Genomic DNA, 20,658 nt, shown 5'->3' on the forward strand with positions numbered 1-20,658 from the left:
GCTGGCTGGAGACCTGGACACGGAGACTAACTGCAAAACCTAACAGATGCTCTCCCCCCTCTCTGGCAGGCTCACACAACCATAAGCACCTGAATGACCTGGAGGAAACTATTCTTTAGTCAGTGAGCAGCAAACTGTGACAGTGTACTAACACTGGGTTCATCATGGCTCATTACCCCAGCCTGAAACCCTGCAAGGACAGAACTATCCCCTGTCTATTTGTTTTCCCTAGCAGCGAACAGTACAACAAGAAGCAGAAAGAAGGGGCAAGAGGGAACGTGCAATAGAGGAGAAGAGCTCAGATTCAGTCCTTGCACCAAGAAAAGTCACATTTGACCAGAATCACCTCCCACTAACTTCTTGCTGGCAGCACAGCACTGAAAGCTCACGTGGCACACTATTCTCACAGCCTGAAAGCCTCTGAACTACATGAGCACGGAAGGTCCTACAGCAGTTTCCTACAGGAAGAGTAGGACTGTCTCCACCTTCTTGACATCTACTCCCTCCACTCTCTTTAAGCAACAAACTACTTCCATTCTATTTTTAGGGTTAATGATTATTTTTTTTTATCTATCCAAGTAACTTCTACCTCATTTTGGTGATTTTTTTTGAGAGGAAAGATGCTGTATTAGTTAGTTATAAGGTTCTGGAAGCAAAATAAAAATAACTTATTTGTAATTGCAGTCACCTAAGAGGACAACTTGAACTCAAATTTTCAAGCTAGAGCCAGTTTCCACAGCAGTTACAAACCCCTAAAAAGCACGCTTTACATCATAAATGCTGAAAGAGGCTTACACTCCAGCAGCTTTAGTAAGGGCCTATAGAAAGTATTGTCCTGGAAACCAGAAAAGCCGTATTACTGAGAACTTCTTCAACATCTGAAATGTCACTGCATCAGTTCCTCTAGCAACAGCTAACATCTCTGTACACCATGAATGTGTTTTCATTCTTTTTCTACAGGCTGCTTTTAGGTTATTTAGTGTTCCCTCTCCCTTTCCCTGAAGTCTCCACAGGTCTTTATACAGGGATACATCTGGGATACCAAACTGCTCTTTCAGGCCTCAGTAAGGATGCTGACTAGAGATTAAGCCCTGCAAGGGAAGGAGAAGGAGAACAAATAGACCAAAAAAAAAAAAAAAAGCTCAGTTACATAAAAGCTAATCCTCAAGACAAAGCTAAAGCCAATAGCATTCTAGTTACATCTACAAACAATGAGCTGCAAAGCTTTTGTGGCCATTACAGCAGCCTTCACGATGTTTATCATTCACTTCTTGTGTCCAGGATCTGTCAAAGCTCCCTAATTAGTTAAGCAGGTCTGATGGGCCTCTCCAACTATTGCTTTCATTCCATGAATTATTATCATCCCTGTTTGTCACTGATAAATCAACTAAGAGCTATTTAAAAAAGAAAAAAAACCAAAGAAAAAATCCCACCCCTAAAGAACACTTCCCCCCACCCCTTTTTTTTTTTTTTTTCAACCAGGCCATGGATATGCTCACAATCCCAAGGTGCCCAAACCACATCTGTGCCTGTAAAAATGATTCATCCAACCCCCAGCCCATTCTCCCTCTAATCTACATATGAGCATCTAAGCACACTGAATCACTCAACAGACTGCTCATCTGTCCCATCAATGACACTGGATATTTGCAGTTGGAGACTAGAAGGGTAGGTGCGCGGGCGCAGCCATTACATACCTCCACAAGGAAACACCGGACCACTTCAACAGAGACGTGGAAAATGTGAACTAACCTGGCATACTGCATAACTCGCTATAATCTCAGAGATCATAACCAGGCACTACACCATCGTGTCTCTCTGAAAAGACCTGTGTGAACCAGAACACATTACTAGAACATCTAGCCATGACAATCTAAGTAACAAAGAATGCACTGTGACCCCAGGCTAGCTGTTCCACTGTCATTTCAAAGGCATACCTATGTCTTAGAGTGTCCTTTGACACTCCTGGCCTGTGTTTCATGCGTTAGATACATGGGCAGAAAAGGGTATTCATCTTATTCTTCAAAGTCCTAGAGCAGCAGCAGTGAAATATGTTGAAAATTGACAGCTTATAATGTATTTAGAAACACCCTACCCTAGAGTAAAGAAAAGGATACTGCTGATGTCCAGCAAAGACTCTGGGAGGTCATATAATCTATGCCTGGGCTGCATGGCGTTAAAAAAAAGGACACTGGACTGAACAACACCTGTGACTGCAATTACCTGCCAATTCCTCTTTGTATTTTCTTTGGAGTGGTTAATCTCAGAACAAAGAACCACAAAATGAACACACAATATGAGAAAAATAAGTCAGCCATGAAAATGTTATTATATTTGCAGAAATGTATTTCCATAGCAGTATTTGCAAGGTGTGCCTCAAATGCCAGATTAGAATATGTCTACTCAAGATGAGAGCTAGACTGAATGGATTCCAAAGTGTTGGGATTCCCAGTTGCAAAGTACTGTTGTTTCCGTGGTGGAAAGCAATGTCTTCTATCTCTCACACGAAAAAAGAAATCATTTTTGGATGCATTAGCTATTGAGTTTTATTAATGGCCAGAATAATTCAAATCTATTTCAATATGAACTGAGTTCATCAATGAATCGATATAAGCCAGTGAAATGAGACTGGCATTATAAGGAATGCCTACGTGGAGAAATTAGGAGCTGCATTCACATGTTTAGGTAGCCAATCATCCAAATTGCATGAGATGCTTAGTGACAGAGGCATGGTACATGGCATACATGGCACATGGCATACATGGTACACACTAATACCCATTGCCACATCCAGCTCAAGCCTCCTGAGAGGCACCAACATTAGTCAGTGGTAAATATATGTACCCATTAGGTGATCAGCCTGCTTTGGTTTTCATTGTATTGAGTTTACATGGCAAGGTTTTGGTAATCAGGCAGTGGGGGGAAACAGACTGCAGTGGTGGCTTCTGTGAGAAGGCACCAGAAGGCGCCCTCATGTCAGAGCAAGCCAGTTCCAAGAGGAACCCACTGCTGGCCAAGGCTGAGCCAATCAGCGATGCTGGTAGCACCTCTGTGATCAACATATTTCAAAAGGAATAGAAAACACTGCACAACAGTAGCAGCCAGGAGAGAGGAATGAGAACATGAGAGAGAAACAATTCTCCACACACCAAGGTCAGCAAAGAAGGAGGGGGAAGAGGTGATCCAGGCAGCAGAGCAGAGATTCCCCTGCAGCCCTTGAAGATCAAGGTGAAGCAGGTTGTCCTCCTGCAGTCCATGGAGGTCCACGGTGGAGCAGATATCCACTCTGCAGCCCATGGAGAACCCCATGCTAGAGCGGGTGGATGAGCCCTGAAGGAGGCTGTGACCTCCCCTGTGGAGAGCTCATGCTGGAGCAGCCTCCTGGCAGGAACCACAGCCCCACGGAGAGGAGCCCACAAGTTTGTGAAGATCAGTATCCCATAGGAGGGACCCCATGATGGAGCAGTGGAAGAGTGTGAGGAGGAAGGAGTGGCAGAGACAAAGCATTATGAACTGATTGCAACCCTCATTACCAATGACTCTGAGCCACCCAGGGAAGGAGTTAGAAGAGCTGGGAGTGAAGTTGAGCCTGGGAAGGAGGCAGAGGTTGGGGAAAGTGGGTTTTAGATTTGTTCTTTCTTCTCATTATCCTACTCTGATTAATTGGCAATAAATTAAATTAACTTCCCCATGTCAAATCTGGTTTGCTCTTGGCTGTAATTGGTATGTGATCTCCCTGTCCTGATCTCGACCCAGAAGCTTTTAATCACATTTTTCTCTCCCATCTTGTTGAGAAGGGGAAGTGATAGAGCAACTTGCTGGGCACCTGGCAGCCAGCCAGGGTCAACCCACCACAGTCATTAAAAGCAGTTAAACACTATTAGCCAAAAGCCACCATGCACAAAATAAAAAACCAACAAATAAATGTAATCTAAACAGGAGAGAGTAGCCCACCTCAATTTCTTTTGACAAACCAGAGCATATTCTTCAATATCCTTCTGAAGATATTAACTAATGATCCCATTTCTCTATTCTCTCAATTATGCAATGTCAAGCCTTTCTTACATTAAGTCAGCCTTGTTATCTTAAGTTAAAAGAAGTTGTAAGAATTTTTTTTTTTTAAAGAAAAAGTAACCTTTAGAAGCATAAGCTCAGGTGCAGAGAAAAAATGCAGAATGAACATGTAGAACATGTAGAAACCTTTAGGAGCACGCTTGTGCTCATGTACAGAGAAAAAACGCAGAATTAATATGTAGAAACTTCCTGAACCTGAGTCAATTCACCTTAAAGCCTGCATAAAAAAGAAGTCTTTTGACTTAACAAAGGTGAGCATCCACTGATGTATTTCAGCAAACATATCCTGGAAATTACCAGATACCTTCGAGTTTAGTTAGAGTTAATATTACTTGGATGGAAAATACTGCAAATTATCAAGATGGAAATAAATAAATACTAAAATTTATACTGAAATATTATGTGATACTAGAATGTATTAGGCCCTAAACACTGTGTGCTGGTACCTCAGATAGAGGGAGAGGCTTGGAATACAGCCAAGTGTATATACAGTCTGAGTGTAATGGTCTTGTTCTCAGCACAGCAAAATTGCAACTAAAGAATGGAAACAAGACTTTCTATGTGCACATGGGGGAAATTCCAGCTTGCCAACAATTCATAGCATTATCAAAAGCACAAAACTGTGACTTTCTCTACTGTCAAAATTCAGTATTTACTGCACATTATTGCCTTCTATTGAAGTTGCTGTGTTGGTTTTGTTTTTTTTTCCTAAAGATACTGGCATGGGCCCTACAGCAATGTACTCAATATTCTCATAGGAGAGCATTTTATTTATTTCCAAAAAGCATACTTACTGTTTACTACAGCAACAAAAAAACTCAGCTCCATGTTCTCAAAAAGTTTGGCACTATGAGATCCTCAGGGGGATCTTAAGGACTACTTCAAACCAGCTACAAGCACAGCTGTAGTTAATGCCTATGCCCCTCCCCAACATTTCCAAATCAGTACTCAATTTATGGCTTAGCACATCAGCAAGACTTTCCCTCATGGAACAGCCAAACCTGTTTATACTACAGGAGATGAAAGCCAGATAACTTAGTATTATTTTCTCAATTCCTGCTAATATAGATACTGCCAGTATCTCTACAGCCAGAATTCAAACACTGTCCTTTAGAGAAATAAATTCCATGTTTGCCTATGTTGTTCTGTAGTTGCCATGTGAAAACTGGCTGCACCAGATTAAGTCTCACTATGACACAGAGGCAGTATTAAGAATTACTATCATTCTTCATCTGTCTGATTATGGAAATAATCTATCTCTGTGGCTGAAGCAGAACCTTACAGGACTCTCCTGTGGTCTTTGAAAGGAAATGCATGTCTGTAAGAGCGGATGATGAGGTGACATGTAAACAAATGCATTTATGCTTCTCATAAATCAACCACCCTATGATACACGAGAAGAAGGTAGCTTAGAACACAAGCAATACATCATTCTTAAATTGCTGTCCTGCAAGAGAAGGATAAGGAAATCTTTGAACTCTCCCACTACCCCCTCTTGCCCCATGCACCTCCCCTGAAACAGCCCTATTGAAACTGGCTCCAAACAGCTACTCACAACTGCCTTCCTCCATGGCAATCAACTGCCAGTTATGAAGCTGTACCTTAGAAGAACTTTCTGCACTGAGGAGTCAAAAGATTTCCCAGCTCTCACCTTATTCATATTTCATTCACACCTGCATACACACTCCAGGAGCATTTCCTTGACTTGTTCTGTGTGACTCAAAAACACAAGAAGTAAACTCCTACCTGTTATTGCCCACAGTAACAGGCAGAGAACACCAAGTCCAAATGCCATACTGCACCAGGAAGGCAGTGACGACTGCTTTTCCAACCAGCTGTGTGGAAATTATATGTCTTAATGTTGGTTTCCTCTAATGCTGTTTACCCTGCTGTGGCCATGAAGCACTGCAATAGACAGCACAGGAAAAAACAGGTCAGATGTGAGCATTAATTAGAATGTCACAGTAAAAGCCAATAGACAGGTTAAATGCAGGCTTTGTTATTACTTCCTGACATCTTGATGGATGACATGGTAGATCAGGCAAGCTGAAAATACAGAACAAATTACCTACCTGGAAATTGCATTCGCTGGAGATGCAGAAATCAGAAAGATTTGCACACTTGGCCGCCTGTACCTCAAAACCCACAAATATTCTGTTATCCAGTTATCCAGACCCTAACTTTACTCTGACTTTAAGCAGAAACTAGCAGACACCCTTAACTGAGGAATCATGGACAGTATCATCCATGCGAAAATTCACGCAGTGTTAAGTCAGCTCGAGTCAGCCTTCAACCTATTCTCTCCCAGCTATCAAGGTAATGCAAGCAGACACTTCTACAGAATTTCTATGGAAAGATTCTCTAAATTCTCCAAATAAAGCAGCTTAAGCAACTAATAGGTCTAACAAGGAATGAATAGTTCAAAGCAACATTACTCATGCAAGGAAAAAAGTTAGTTTAGCCAAACTCACAACTCCCCCCACATAAAGGATCCTAAGTAGATATTTAACCAAAAAACACTCCTGTAAATGAAAATGCAAGCAGTGCTTTTTTTTGGAGAACAGCCCTTCTCACGGCAGAGTACCCTAGTCAATTCCCTTTGATGTTCACTACCTGACTTGGTAAAGGTAATGACTTTCATATTTCAGCTGCCTATATCTACACATGATAGAAATGCTGCTAACTGGCTGCTCTTGGCAGGTTCCTTACCACACATGATTTTATATTATAAAACACCATCTCACTTTTTTTCCTTGCAAAAGGAAGAAGGAAGTTACATAGACGTGCTACTCTTGCTATGGCTGACTGGAGTAGAAACCCTACAAGCTCAGCAGCTGGACTTCTGCTCTCTGAGAAAGGATCTTTTATAGATGGCATGTCTGTAAAGCACAGGAGTAGCTGGACCATGGTCTTGTCCTTTTGTGACTGCCCAATAAACGGGAGTAGCTGGACCATGGTCTGCAACTTGTCCTTTTGTGACTGCCCAATAAACCCCTACAATGGAAGAAGGCTCAGAGGCAAGAATGGGCAAGGGCAACGTGCCCAGGGAGCTCAGGGAATAAGGTACAGTGTGGCTGACCACAGCTTTTGCAAAGCAAGTCATGTATTTATCTCAACACAAAGGGGACCAGAGGTTGGCCTTTGTTTTAGGTGGTGTTAAACACCTATCAACAGTTGAGTGGACAAAAGGATGGTGTAAATGTTTCTCCCATTGAGTTCATTAAAGACTGTGCGTGTCCCCCCTGAGCGAGCCAGACCAGCAAATGAGTATGTGGCTCAGCCCAATAAAAACTGAACAACTAACAAGAATTTTGAAGAGAGCAACAGGCTTGAGCTGGCTTCAACCCACACGTTCCTTCCCAGTGACGGAGGATGCCCAGTGTTGCGACAGTGAGCTTATTATACAGACCGGTAATGGGAATCACATTGGTATTGCAATTGAACTGTGTACTGCCATTACTGTGTTTTGCCAAGCGTAACGTACATTTGCATTGTGGTTTCAGTATATTTTGTACTACTTCACTAAATCAAAAATCCCGTGTCACATCAAGTGTGTCCAAATAAGTAAATCTGATCTTAAAACATTACACCTTCCATCACGTGGAATATCTAAAAGAACCTGGTCAGAGAGTACTGGACTCTGACAAATTCTCAAGTCTGCTCAAGACATAAGCAAAACAACCACAGAACATTACTAAAGCAAGAGGGAAAAACAGAAAATAATAAATTAGATTTAAAAATGAGTCCCAGGTACAAAATTATAAGGCTTTGGGCAAGCTCCCTGCAAAACCAGGGAAGCCTATTATTAGTTTTCCAAAAGCCTGACACCTGATTTAACAAGATAACTTGACTTTTGTGGCCTTTGTTGTCTCCAGCATCAACAGAAAGTCCCCTTCCTAAGACAGCTGCAAAGCAGCCAGAACACTGAAGAGTAAGCTGGTCTCCCAATTTATTCATACGCTGCACAACTAGAAAAGTTATCTCTGATGACAAGAAATAACTGTCACCAAAAAAACCAAAATGCACCACACAACAACATTACACTGTTTCTAGAACAACAATATTTTGTTATCTGCAGTTAGATGTTCGCTCAGGAAGCAATTTCTGACAAGATACAGATAGCTGTGCTCCTCTGTAGTGAACAGGACTAATTTAGTAAGGCTTCACCTTATAAAGCACAATAGGTTGTCTGGATGCTTCCAGTTACTACTTCTACGACACAAATGCTTCAGCAACAGGGCCATTTTTGACTGTTTTGCATGCCCCAATTGCACTTATGTCCTTCCATCAACGATAAAGTTATCTGGTTTTCTAACAGACAAAAAGCCCAAAAGTTCTTATTTTTTTAAGCCCATTTAGAATGCAGCCGCTGAAATGGCTGAGCCCTGGGCAGTGTCAGGGTACAGTATCATCAGCAACTGATCAGAAATGAGCACTTCAGCATAGGAGGGGAAGAGTGTTTAAGTGAGTCCTGAAGGTCCCACAACAAGGAATATGATTTTTTTTATTTCACGGAAAAGGTGATGCAAATGAAATTGTTTCATTTTGCACTAAAATGAATGATGCAGACTCACACGATCAATCCACAGAATGGTTGAGGTTGGAATGGACTTCTGGAGGTCACCTTCTCTAACCCCCCTGCTCAAGCAGAGCAACCCGGAACAGACTGCCAAGGGCCATGTCCGGACAGATCTGAGTATCTCCAAGGATGGAGACTCCACAACCTCCCTGGGCAACCTGTGCCAGTACTTGCTCACCCTTTCACAGTGCTAAAGTATTCCCTGATGTTCAGAGGAAATCTGTGTATCAGTTCGCACCTGTTGCCTGCTGGCCTGTCCCTGGGCACCACCTGGCTCAATCTTCTTTACACCCTACCTCCAGGTATTTGTAAACACCAAAGAGGTACCTCCAAGCCTTCTCCAGGCCGAACAGCCCCAGCTCTCTCAGCCTTTCCTCACAGGACAGATGGTCCAGTCCCTTAATCATCCAATGGACTCTCTCCCATACCTCTGTATCTGACCTGTACTGGGGAGCCCAGAACTGGACAGTACCCAAGGTGTGGCCTCACCAGTGCTGTGTAGAGGCAAAAGATCACCTCCCTTGACCTGCTAGCAGTGCTCCTCCTAATACAGCCCATGATACCATTAGCCTTCTTTGCAGCAAGGGCACAGTGCTGGCTCATGTTGAACTTGGTGTCCACCAGGACCCCTAGGCCCTTTTCTGCCAGTCTGCTTTACTGCTGGGTGGTCCCCATGGAGTTGTTCTTCCCCATGGGCACTTCCACTTGCTGATCTTCATGAGGTTCCTGTCAGTCCATTTCTCCAGCCTGTCGAGGTCCCTCTGGATGGCAGCACAACCCTCTAGCCCATCCGCCACTCCTCACAGTTTTGTGTCATCAGCAAACTTGCTGAGGGTACACCCTGCCCTATCATCCAGATCATTATTAAAGATGTTAAACAGGACTGGGCCCTTGGGTATATCTCCAGTTACTGGCCTCCACCTAGACTTTGTGCCACTGACCATCACACCCTGAGCATAGCCATTCGGACAGTTTTTAATCCACCTCACTGTCTGCTTACCCAGCCCCTACTTCAACAGCTTCTCTCAAGGATGTTATGGGAGACAGTGTAAAAAGCTTTACTGAAGTGAAGGTAGGCAATATCCACTGTCCTCCCCTGTCCCCACGCCAGACTTCTAGAATGAAACAACTAAAAGCCTGGTCAAGCATGACTATCCCTTGGTGAATCTACTCTGGCTCTCAGCTAGGCACACAGTAACCTCCAGTTGAAAACAGATGATTTCTTAGGCCTTTCCAGCTGAACCCACTTGCATGCTGAACCCACCTGCCCATGCTGATCATTTTAATACGCTACTCAAGTGATTATCTTTATTTAGTGTTTTATTTCAGAACAATCAAACTAAACCAGAGTGCCATACAGAGAATACCATTTTTATAAACTTCATCTTTAAACAGTTTTTGGAATATTTCTGTTGCTTTTGAGAATGAGAACAGAGGAACATAGATAGGATGGACAACCTATAAGTATTTCCAGCTTATTAACATATATGCCCCAAATACCTCAGTAGACTGAGGGGGAGGTAAGATATTATTATGGTAATATAATAATTTCACACACAGCCTTCTTCCTGTTTCTATGGAAATCTGCCTAGATTTGGGAAAGTTGTTAGCCACCAAAAATTATGATTTCCAGAAGAGCTTATTACTGAAACTCAAGGTTTGTGAGATAACCGTGCATTTGCTGCAACCTGTACTCACTCCCAGAAGCAGCCAAATGGACCAGATGCCTAAGACAGACTTTCAGTCCTTTAGCCTTAGGAAAAATGCGTCAGGCTTGGTACCAGAACATCACAAGGTCAGCATTAACCCTGATCAGAAGGCAGAAAAATAATTTTGTTTATTTTATAGGCTTTTTTCCTCTGCAAGGCCAACTTTACTATCTCACTGCCACTAAAAGGAGACAAGTAGCAGCTTCTAGATGGTACACAAGAGTTGACTGAGGCATCCACATGATTACTTCTAGCAACACTAAGAAAAAAACTGAGACCATGCAAATGATCAACATTTTTGCAGCATTACTTGTCCTGAGTTCAGAAACACAAATGCTTGTAGCAAACAGTTGTGTTTGGGTTTTGTTTTTTGTTTAATAATATTAAGAAAATATGAGTTAACAAAGCTACAAAATGCCAGACTTTGTATTGCATGCACTATTTTCATTGAATCCTTATGGGACTCATCATGGGAGGATACACTGAATGTACAAAAGCAGCACTATGCCCTCCTGTGCTTCTTTGTGGCTACACATCTATTGATGCTTAATTTCCACATAATAAAAGAACTTGCATTCACTGCAAAACTAGCTTACATTTCCTGATATTAGGATCAAGCTTAGACACAAAGCACACGTAGGCACAATTCAGTGCATAGCTTCTGATCCACAAATGAGAAGATAACCACCAGAAACTGTGTGCTTTCTTAAACAGTTAAGAGACTAAATGTGGCTGCAGTCTATGCATGCAATGCTCCTCTTATCTTCCCCATGACTGTACTCTTCCCACAAGTCCAAGTTTCATCATACAAACACAAGAGACATTAAAATGTAAGAAGGCGGCCAGCCATGAGATTCCAGCAGTTAAACATAACTAAGGCCACAGGATTAACTTTCTAGCTGAATCTCTATCCTTCACTGATACCACACAGCCTGTTATTTTTGTAACAATACGAGCAGACAGCACTGCTGGTACTGACTTTGGAATTTCTTGGCTCTTAAGAGCTCAAGTCTGACTCGCACTCTTAGCTAGATGAGGGATGGCAGCCTTGAGAAGTATATAGCAGGTATAGAAAAAATATATACATATTATACATATATTGCCTTACTCTGAAGGCCGTATTTTTCTGTTCCAGCTGGCAACTTTTGGTGGTGCACTAGCCAACAGGAGAAGGCGGAATTCTGAACTGATCCCTCAACACAAGCACCGACTTTACGATCTATTAAACATACTCAGTTGCTGATCAGGACCACAACATCTGTTGGTAGATAACACAGGAAGTACAACAGCTTTCCAAGGAAAAGGAATTGCCTGCATTGTCCCCCCCAAATCTCACTCTGAATTTTGGTTCACCTGGACTTTAATGCAGACTCAAGTAATTTTCTCCCTTAGAGAGAGAAAGGGATCTACCAAGCAGAACTATATTGCGACCTCCTACACATAATTAGGCCAGGGCTATAACAGTAAGAACACGTACAGACTGAATTACCTGTACCTCGGAATACATTCAAAGCCTAGAGCTGCAGAACAGCAAGTACAGCATAAGGCAGTATGCTGGTACCCCACAAAAGGTGTAGCAGAACCACTTCACGCTAACAAAATCAGAGACAGAAACAAGTGGTGTCGTGAAAGCAGCCAGGGAGCAATGCCAGACAGCGGAAACATCCAGGAGAGCGAGGGCCCTGAAGGCTGGACCCAGCCACACGAACATCGGTGGGAAAAGCAAACAGGCTTCTCACCTCTTTGACCTTCTGGTCATCAGCACAGCTAGGCAACATGCCAAAAGAAATACTGAAACAGCATCTGAAACTCAAGCCACAGCTAAAGCAAACCCACTATTTTTGAACTGACAGCATCTTATAAAAAGCAGAATGGCTGAGTAAATGAACACACTACTGATTTGGCAGTAGTGAACTTAATGAAAGTGTCTATATACACACATATATATGTCAATGTTTTTATTAAACATAATACAAGCCAATCCTTCAGGAAATCCATCCCTCGTGAAGAATTCAAATTAGTTATTTCATCAGCTATTGTACATGCATTAATACCCAAGCCAGTTAGCTAACAGCTGAGGATTAACATTGTATTAATACTGTGGAAGAAAGAAAAAAAGAACTTCATGACAGTGGAATTTGTCCCCAATAGCACAGAGAAAAATTCAGGACATGTGAGGGTGCTAGTTCTAACATTAACAGGTACTGTATGAACACACATCATTGCAACAGCCACAGGTTAGGCATCAAAATAAAGGGGATCATTTTCAAGCCCTTCAGCAGATGTGGAAGATATCAGAGCCATAAATGCTTATGACCTGTGCAAAGTCACCTTCAGCAATTTCACAATTTTCTAACAATAGGTACCTATACTTGAAAACAAACCACAACTACTGATGGAAAGTTATTGCTTCTACAGGATAGAGCTATAACTGCAAACATCTCTGCTTTATTCAGAAAGACTCCTGCAGGTCTTGTTGAAGGCTGACATTAGACTGGCATTACATCCCAACTCTAAATCAATTTCCTCAGTCAAGTTCAGGGCACAAACAGCAAGTTAATGGTGTGTGGAGAGAGCAAACAACAGTGGAAATCCTAAAGGTGAGACGCTTAGCAGGGGTATATGGTATCAAGAATTATTTACACAGAAGAAAAAGTATTTAAAAAACACGAATGAATGGTGGAAGTGCTCTGCTGAGAAATTAAAACATTATTAGTAGTGTCAGGATTTACAACATATTATGGCATAAAATAATAAGTGGGAAAAGGTCAGAATAATTCAGGATTGTTACTACTTCATTTGCAGGTCCTGAGGGAACTGGTGGGTGAAGTTGCTAAGCTGCTTTCCATTATATTTGAAAAGTCATGGCAGTCTGGTGAAGTTCGCACTGACTGGAAAGTAGGAAACATAACCCCATTTTCAAAAAGGGAAAAAAGGAAGACCCAGGGAACTACAGGCCAGTCAGTCTCACCTCTGTGCCTGGCAAGATCATGGAGCAGATCCTCCTGGAAACTATACTAAGGCACATAGAAAATAAGGAAGTGATTAGAACACATTAGTGAACACGGCTTCACTAAGGTCAAATCGTGCCTGACAAATTTGGTGATCTTCTGTAACAGCGTTACACTGTTGGTGAATAAGGGGAGAGCAACAGATGTCATCTACCTGGACTTGTGCAAAGCATGTGACACCATTCCACACAACGTCCCGGTCTCTAAATTGGAGAGACATGGATTTGACCGATGGACCGCTCGGTGGATAAGGAACTGGCTGGATGGTCGCACTCAAAGAGTCATTGTCAACAGCTCAATATCTAAGTGGAAACAAGTGACAAGCGGTGTTCCTGAGAGGTCAGTACTGCGACTGCTGCTGTTTAACATCTTTGTTGGTGACATGGACAGTGGAATTGATTGTACCCTCAGCAAGTATGCCAACAACACCAAGCTGTGTGGAGGAGTCGATGTGCTGGAGGGGAGGGATACCACCCAGAGGGACCTGGACAGGCTGGAGAGTTGGGCCCATGCCAACCTCATGCAGTTCAACAAGGCCAAGTGTGCACCTGGGTCGGGGCAATCCCAAGCACAACTACAGGCTGGGTGCAGAATGGATTGAGAGCAGCCCTGAGGAGAAGGACTTAGGGGCGCTGGTTGATGAGAAACTCAACATGAGCCGGCAAATGCATGCTTGCAGCCCAGAAGGACAGCCCTATCCTGGGCTGCATCAAAAGAAGTGTGGCTGGCAGGGCGAGGGAGGGGATTCTCCTCCTGTATTCTGCTCTCATGAGACCACACCTGGAGTACTGCATCCAGCTCTGGAGTCCTCAGCACAAGAAGGATGTGGACCTGTTGGAGCAGATCCAGAGGAGGACCATGAAGTTGATCAGAGGGCTGCAGCACCTCTCCTATGAAGACAGGCTGAGAGAGTTGGGGTTATTCAGCCTGGAGAAGAAAAGGCTCTGGGGAGACCTTATAACAGCCTTCCAGCATCTGAAGGGGGCCTACAAGAAAGCTGGAGAGGGACTTGTTACAAGGGCATGTAGTAACAGGATGAGGGGGAATGGCTGCAAACTGAAAGAGGGTAGATTTAGAACAGATATCAGGTAGAAATTTTTCACTAGGAGGGTGGTGAGGCACTGGAACAAATTGCCCAGGGAAGTTGTGGAGGTCTCATCCCTGGAAGTGCTCAAGACCAGGCTGAATGCGGCTTCGAGCAACCTGGTATAGTGGGAGGTGTCCCTGCCCACAGCAGAGGGATTAGAACTATATGACCTTTAAGGTCCCTTCCAACCTAAACCATTCTATGATTCTATGACTTGTGTAGCCCTATGACCAGCCAGACGAGTGGGGAGGGGGTACCCACTAATCAAAAACTAACCTCAATAAGAGCTAGTAGTGCAGAGTGAAGTCATTAGACATCCGAGTGCCCTGCATGCCCCCTGACAAGCCAGGGAAACAGAAATATGTCCCCTTAGAAGAGAGGCAAACTCTTGGACAATCCCTCTAAAACAACGTATTTGGCATCCATATATTCTCCCTTTTCACAAGCACATGGCCTCACTTATGAATTCTCTCTGCTATCATCAACTATGTACTCTGCAGTGAAAACAAAGCAAGACCTGGAAAGGGAGAGCTTGAAGATCCCAGAGGCAAGACAAAGCATCTTTACATCTTCCTTTGGATTTTTATCTAACCCGTCCTAAGCCTCCATCAAGAGTATTTCAGAATTTCTCTACCTAACAGGAAAACAGACCACAGAAGAAAACTACCCAGTGGGTGTACATAACATCAGTTTTGTGCTTTGGATGAAAAAAAAGAGATTTAGCAGACTGCCTGGAAGAAGGAGACCCACACATGCAGAAAATGCAGTATGAATCTTTTTCAAACTTGCAAAGCTTAAAGTTGTTACTCTCCGACAGCTGACGGAAGGCCTGTGTGGTCTGAATCCGCTCCCTAGTTCAAGTGTCACAATGACAGAAAGCAATAAATACAGCAAGCTGCACTGCACAGCAGGCTCCAACTAGATACTGAGACATCCTTTTGCAGCAGAAGTATAATTTGCAGGTGAGGGCTGATGCTTCTGGAGAAACTTGAGTGAGTTATAAGCAGAGTTAGAAGGAAGATACTCACATAGATAGCTTAAGCTGGATCACACAAGAGCACAGAACACAAGAATTTATTTATTTTGCACTTGTTCAAGGTCAAAAATGACTATACTAAAACTACAATAAAAGCTTTGCCATTAGGACTGGGTTGAAAGAATATTTTTTTCCTCTACTTATAGTATAAGCCCTCAAAAATAAAAATGAACTATTAATTAATTAAATCACCATTGTTGTACTGCAGTTGTTTGGATTTTGACAATTTTTCTTAAGTGCCATTCCCTGAACTACAGTAATTCTTGAAAGTCTCAAACTTCAGTAGAAAAAAAAAATAATCTTTCATTGCTGCAGAGAAAGCCCTACAATTTGAACCCACAAGATTTAGAGTCTTACACAGATTATCAAGATTTTAAACACATGCTTTTTTTTTTTTCTCATGGGACAAAGTCATGACCATTTAAGTCAGCGTCAGGATTTAGAAGATTTAATTTATGACACCTGAACCTGCAAAATTGTTAATATCTAATAAAAAAAAAAGTATCAACTCTTGTAACTTCATCTCTACTTAAGCATCAAAGCTATTATTTACAGATATGGAGGACTCAAGTTTGTAAATACACTAATTAGGACACTGATCTCGGAAGTGCGGAATGCAGAGATGGTCACAGTTCAAAGGAAACTGCAGACACTTGCTATCTCCACAATGCAGAGGTTAGTTGCCACATAGAATATGAGATCGTCTTGAAACAACAGAATTTTGCAACTTCAGCCAAAGCAATACCAGCTACAGAAAGGCTAGCAAAAACTTTTATGTTATTTATTGCCCAGTGCAATTTGAATTGTTGTAATTTAATCAACTAGTATATTTTACTCTGACATGATAGTACTCACGATGCAAACATTGTGAAGGAGGACAATGCAGAACCACTACATTACAATTTAAGTTTTACTGCAAAAGTTCTCTGGAACCCACCTCACTTGTAGGGGTACGGGGTAGGGGTTGGAATGGTAGGGGTTGGAAGGGACCTTCAGAGATCACCTAGTCCAACCCCCCTGCCAAAGCAGGTTCACCTACAGCAGGTTGGACAGGAACACATCCAGGAGGGTTTTGAATGTCTCCAGAGAAGGAGACTCCACACCCTCTCTGGGCAGCCTGTTCCAGTGCTCTGTCACCCTCAAAGTAAAGTTTTTCCTCATGTTGAGATGGAATTTGCTGTGTTCCAATTTGTGCCCATTGCCCCTTGTCCTTTCGCTGGGCACCACTGAAAGGTAAAAAGCAAATTTCTCACTTAAAATGAAAAGCAAACTTTCTGTTTTATGGTCCTCAGGTTATTGCTATTACCTTCATTAATTAACAGTACACTATACAGTAGAAGAAACAACAGCCTGACACTTGAAGTCAAACGTGCTAGGATTTCAGGTAATATTTTTGTATTAAAAGACTATGGTGTTACAAAAGCAGACTTAGAAGTTACATAAGTGCATCTAATTTACGATAGCCTTCAAGGGCTGTTCACAAATTGATTGGCAGAGACTGGCTCAAGCAATATAAGTACTAATGTCAACAAAGCTAATTGACCATTTTTAGAGATTAGAGTACTGAACATCCAGCCACTGCCTGAGATGCAATCACACGTACTGCACGAAAAAAAGCTTGCATCAGGCAGCAAAGGTACAACAGTAGGTAGCCAGAAAAGCCAAAATCCTGCAAGTGAAGTACCTAAACACTCTCTCCATTTGTGTCTTGCTACTTTATCACCTTCAAGAAAAGACGTCATGCAGTTGGATACTGTACATCCATTTGTAGACTTGAAATTTTCTGTGCTGATATAAGAGCAGAAAAATGAGTAAGTTTTCTTGGCTAAGAAATGCAGGGAGAGAGGAAAGTCTTTTCACCCACATGACCATGCCAAGTTTTATGTCCATTGTTGGTCTGGCCTCCTGCAGAGAAAAAGCTTACTTGATTGCTGTGTAAATAGATCCCTTTTTTTAATTACAGTACCCTTTAAGCTATCGACTAATTTCAACCAGAGAAGAGCAGATTACCAGCTGTAAAAACAACCAAGCCAGAGAAGTCAAAACTGCAATTTGAACTTCTAAAGGCCCACCCCAAAAAATCATCTCATCCAATTTCCATAACTGAAAATGGTAGCCCATGTGTCACGCCACCAGTGCAGTTTGTAGAAAGAGGGTATTTAATGGAAAAAAATGTAGAGGCGCATGCAAAGACAATGGAAAAATCCTTGTTTGATCTCAAGACACAAATTCACAGAAATCTTCATTAACTATGCTGTTCAGAAAACTACTTAGAATCATAGAATGGTTGAGGTTGAAAGGGACCTTAAAGATCCTCTAGTTCCAATCCCTCTGCCATGGGCATGAACCCCTCTCGCTAGACCAGGCTGCTCAAGGCCCCATCCAGCCTGGCCTTGAACACTTCCAGGGATGGGGCCTTAACAACTTCTCTGGGCATCCAGTTCCAGTGCCTCCCCACCCTCCTAGTGAATTTTTTTTTTCCTAATATCTATCCTAAATCTACCCTCTTTCAGTCTGCAGCCATTCCCCCTCATCCTATCACTACATGCCGTTGTAACAAGTCCCTCTCCAGCTTTCTTGTAGGCCCCCTTCAGATACTGGAAGGCTGTTATAAGGTCTCTCCAGAGCCTTCTCTTCTCCAGGCTGAACAGCCCCAACTCCGTCAGCCTGCCTTCACAGGAGATGTGCTCCACTCTTCTGATCAACTTCATGGCCCTCCTCTGGATCCGCTCCAACAGGTCCACATCCTTCTTATATTGAGGGTTCCAGAGCTGGATGCAGTACTCCAGCCACCAACTGTATAACACCGTCGTAGAAGGCCGTAACTTGCTTGTTATAAACAGACAAAGCACGTGTGCTCACACAATCCCAGAAGATGCAAACCTCTGGAGCCCTACTTCAGATGACTGAACACATTTTATTTCTTTAAAATCTATCTATATTTAACCAATAGAACTCCTCGGAACATGCAGAAGAGTTCATAAACTGTACAGAGCACAGATTTACCAAGGAAAATGCACTAGGACAGGAAACAACCACTAAACTGCCCCTTCATCAAGGTTAACTAGCTGAAAACTGGCATCAGGCTAATCACATTCATATTACCTCCAACTGGATTGACTGAACTCCTATCTGCTGAGTACAAAGTCACATCGTCCTGAAAAATACTCAGCAATCATACCCTGGCACCATTCAGAAAGAGATTAGGTACTTAAATGGAAAAGCAACTATATCTGCAGTTGAATTAGATTATAAATTTGTACAGAAAGACACTTTGTGACAGAAATTGAAAGCAGGAAGGATTTCTCCCCATGGGTACAATATTCATTACAGTGGTTCTGTGTTTCCTCTACAGCATTGAAAATGGAGACTGCTGGACATACAGCACTTGATCTCAACTCCACTTTTAATCGCCAATCTCCTACTAAGGATATATACATTCAGTACCACTAGCAAAACAAGCAAACATAAAGCATCACCACATGCTTTCTTAAAGGAGAGATCTATAAGCAAAGTCCATACAACCAATATGTGAAGAAGCCCACAGGAAGCCCACTTTATTCAACATCACAGAAGTTACAGCTGGGAAAGCTCTGAAAGGCTCCACCTGAAACAGATACCCTGTCTGTGCAGTGGGGAGCAGAGGGAATCAGCTGTTTTAAGACATTCCTGATAGAGATTTCACTAGAATGTTCAAAAACATATCCATGGAAACTCCCCTATCTCCGTACTATTGAAATTAGCACACTGCTCAGACAGTATCCAAAACCAACATGGTGACAGGTCAACTGTATGGAAAGCTGAACTAAACTACAGCAACTCCAGGTCACCAAAAATTCTTCACTCTACGCAGCTCACTGGAATTGGCAGAATTGCAGCTCACTGACAGGCAACTAGTGAAGATGTAACAGATTTGTATTTGCACGTCTTCTGTGGAACCTGAAGTTTTCAGAAGTGTTACAGAAGTGCACCTACAGTCCTCCATCCCAGTACTGAAGGAGAAGGTGGGGAAAGACTAAATCGGGCTAGCATTCCCAGACCACAGCCTCCTCTACAGACCATGACCATAACTCCAATTAGCTTCAATAACATAAAATCCAGGCTACACTGCATCTTCCATTGCTTTGTGCATAAGGGAAAAGCATCAGCCCATGAAGCTTGCACACATACCTTACCTGCACCACTCACAATCTGATGTGTAACATGCCGAACAGCTCAACCCCCATCATCCAAGCTGCCAAAATGAGTATGGACAGTACCACCTGTTAACTTTGTATTATGCCAGGTTTTTAATGATCCAGATTTGGCTCAAGACAATGTCTAATGGTGAAATATCAACTGCAATAGTCAACCTTGCCAAACACAAGGAACAGATAATTAAACAAAACAAATGTCTATTAGAGTTGCGTGGCTGAGGATCAGTCTCCTACTACAAGATGTTGTAAAGGCAAAGGCAGATCCAGAACCTATTCCAAAGAGTTTACAAGCCAGCATATCCTACATCAAACACCGCTATTTTGTCATGCAGTCAGTATAAGGAACACGAGGCTACTCCTACAGCACAGACAGGGAGGACCAGAGGGTAAAACAGTCTGTGCTTCATTTTGTTCCCTCAACTATCTGACTATTCATAGGTTATCTGTGATATGCTCCTGAAGGGGGTAAGGGGAATGATGGAACTGTCTTCTGGTTTTGTATAGCAATCACAATGTAGATAGCGCCCAAAAACTGCAGTGATATAAAAATCATACATAGTATTGTTTTCTGTTTAAGCTCTGCTCTCCTGCTCAGAATGCAATCTGACAAAGCACTTCACATACTGCACATTAGCACCACGCTCACCAGTCACACATGAATACATATTTAGGCTGTAACAAACACACACTTTAACAGAAGACTGGAGAGCAATCTTATTCTTACATTCTACGAATACATAAATATATATATATATATATAGACACATGAACACGGAGGACAACATAAAGCCATGATTTCTGAGCTCAGATCAGATACAGCTAAATGCACACGCAGGAAACACCCCATCAGAACTGTTTGACCCGTAAATGTATGTTTTAATGCGTGTAAATAAATAAATCCATCTGCAAATTAAATGCCAGAACGTACACACACTCCCCCAACGCAGCCCGCTGCCGCTTCCCCCC

General features: G+C 42.5%; 1 protein-coding gene across 2 annotated transcripts in view; it reads right to left on the reverse strand.

Annotated features, from left to right (window-relative positions):
- KIAA0319 (KIAA0319 ortholog) overlaps nt 1-5,869 on the reverse strand; it is a 44,299-nt gene extending 38,430 nt beyond the window's left edge. For both annotated transcript variants that reach the window (XM_009887223.1, XM_009887222.1), the window contains exon 1: nt 5,821-5,869. In XM_009887223.1, coding sequence (XP_009885525.1) covers nt 5,821-5,869 — 49 coding nt within the window. The remainder of the gene's footprint in view (nt 1-5,820) is intronic.
- Nucleotides 5,870-20,658: the final 14,789 nt, after the last annotated feature.

Source organism: Charadrius vociferus, unplaced genomic scaffold (assembly GCF_000708025.1).
Source record: "Charadrius vociferus isolate BGI_N301 unplaced genomic scaffold, ASM70802v2 scaffold1086, whole genome shotgun sequence".
Classification (NCBI taxonomy): domain Eukaryota; kingdom Metazoa; phylum Chordata; class Aves; order Charadriiformes; family Charadriidae; genus Charadrius; species Charadrius vociferus.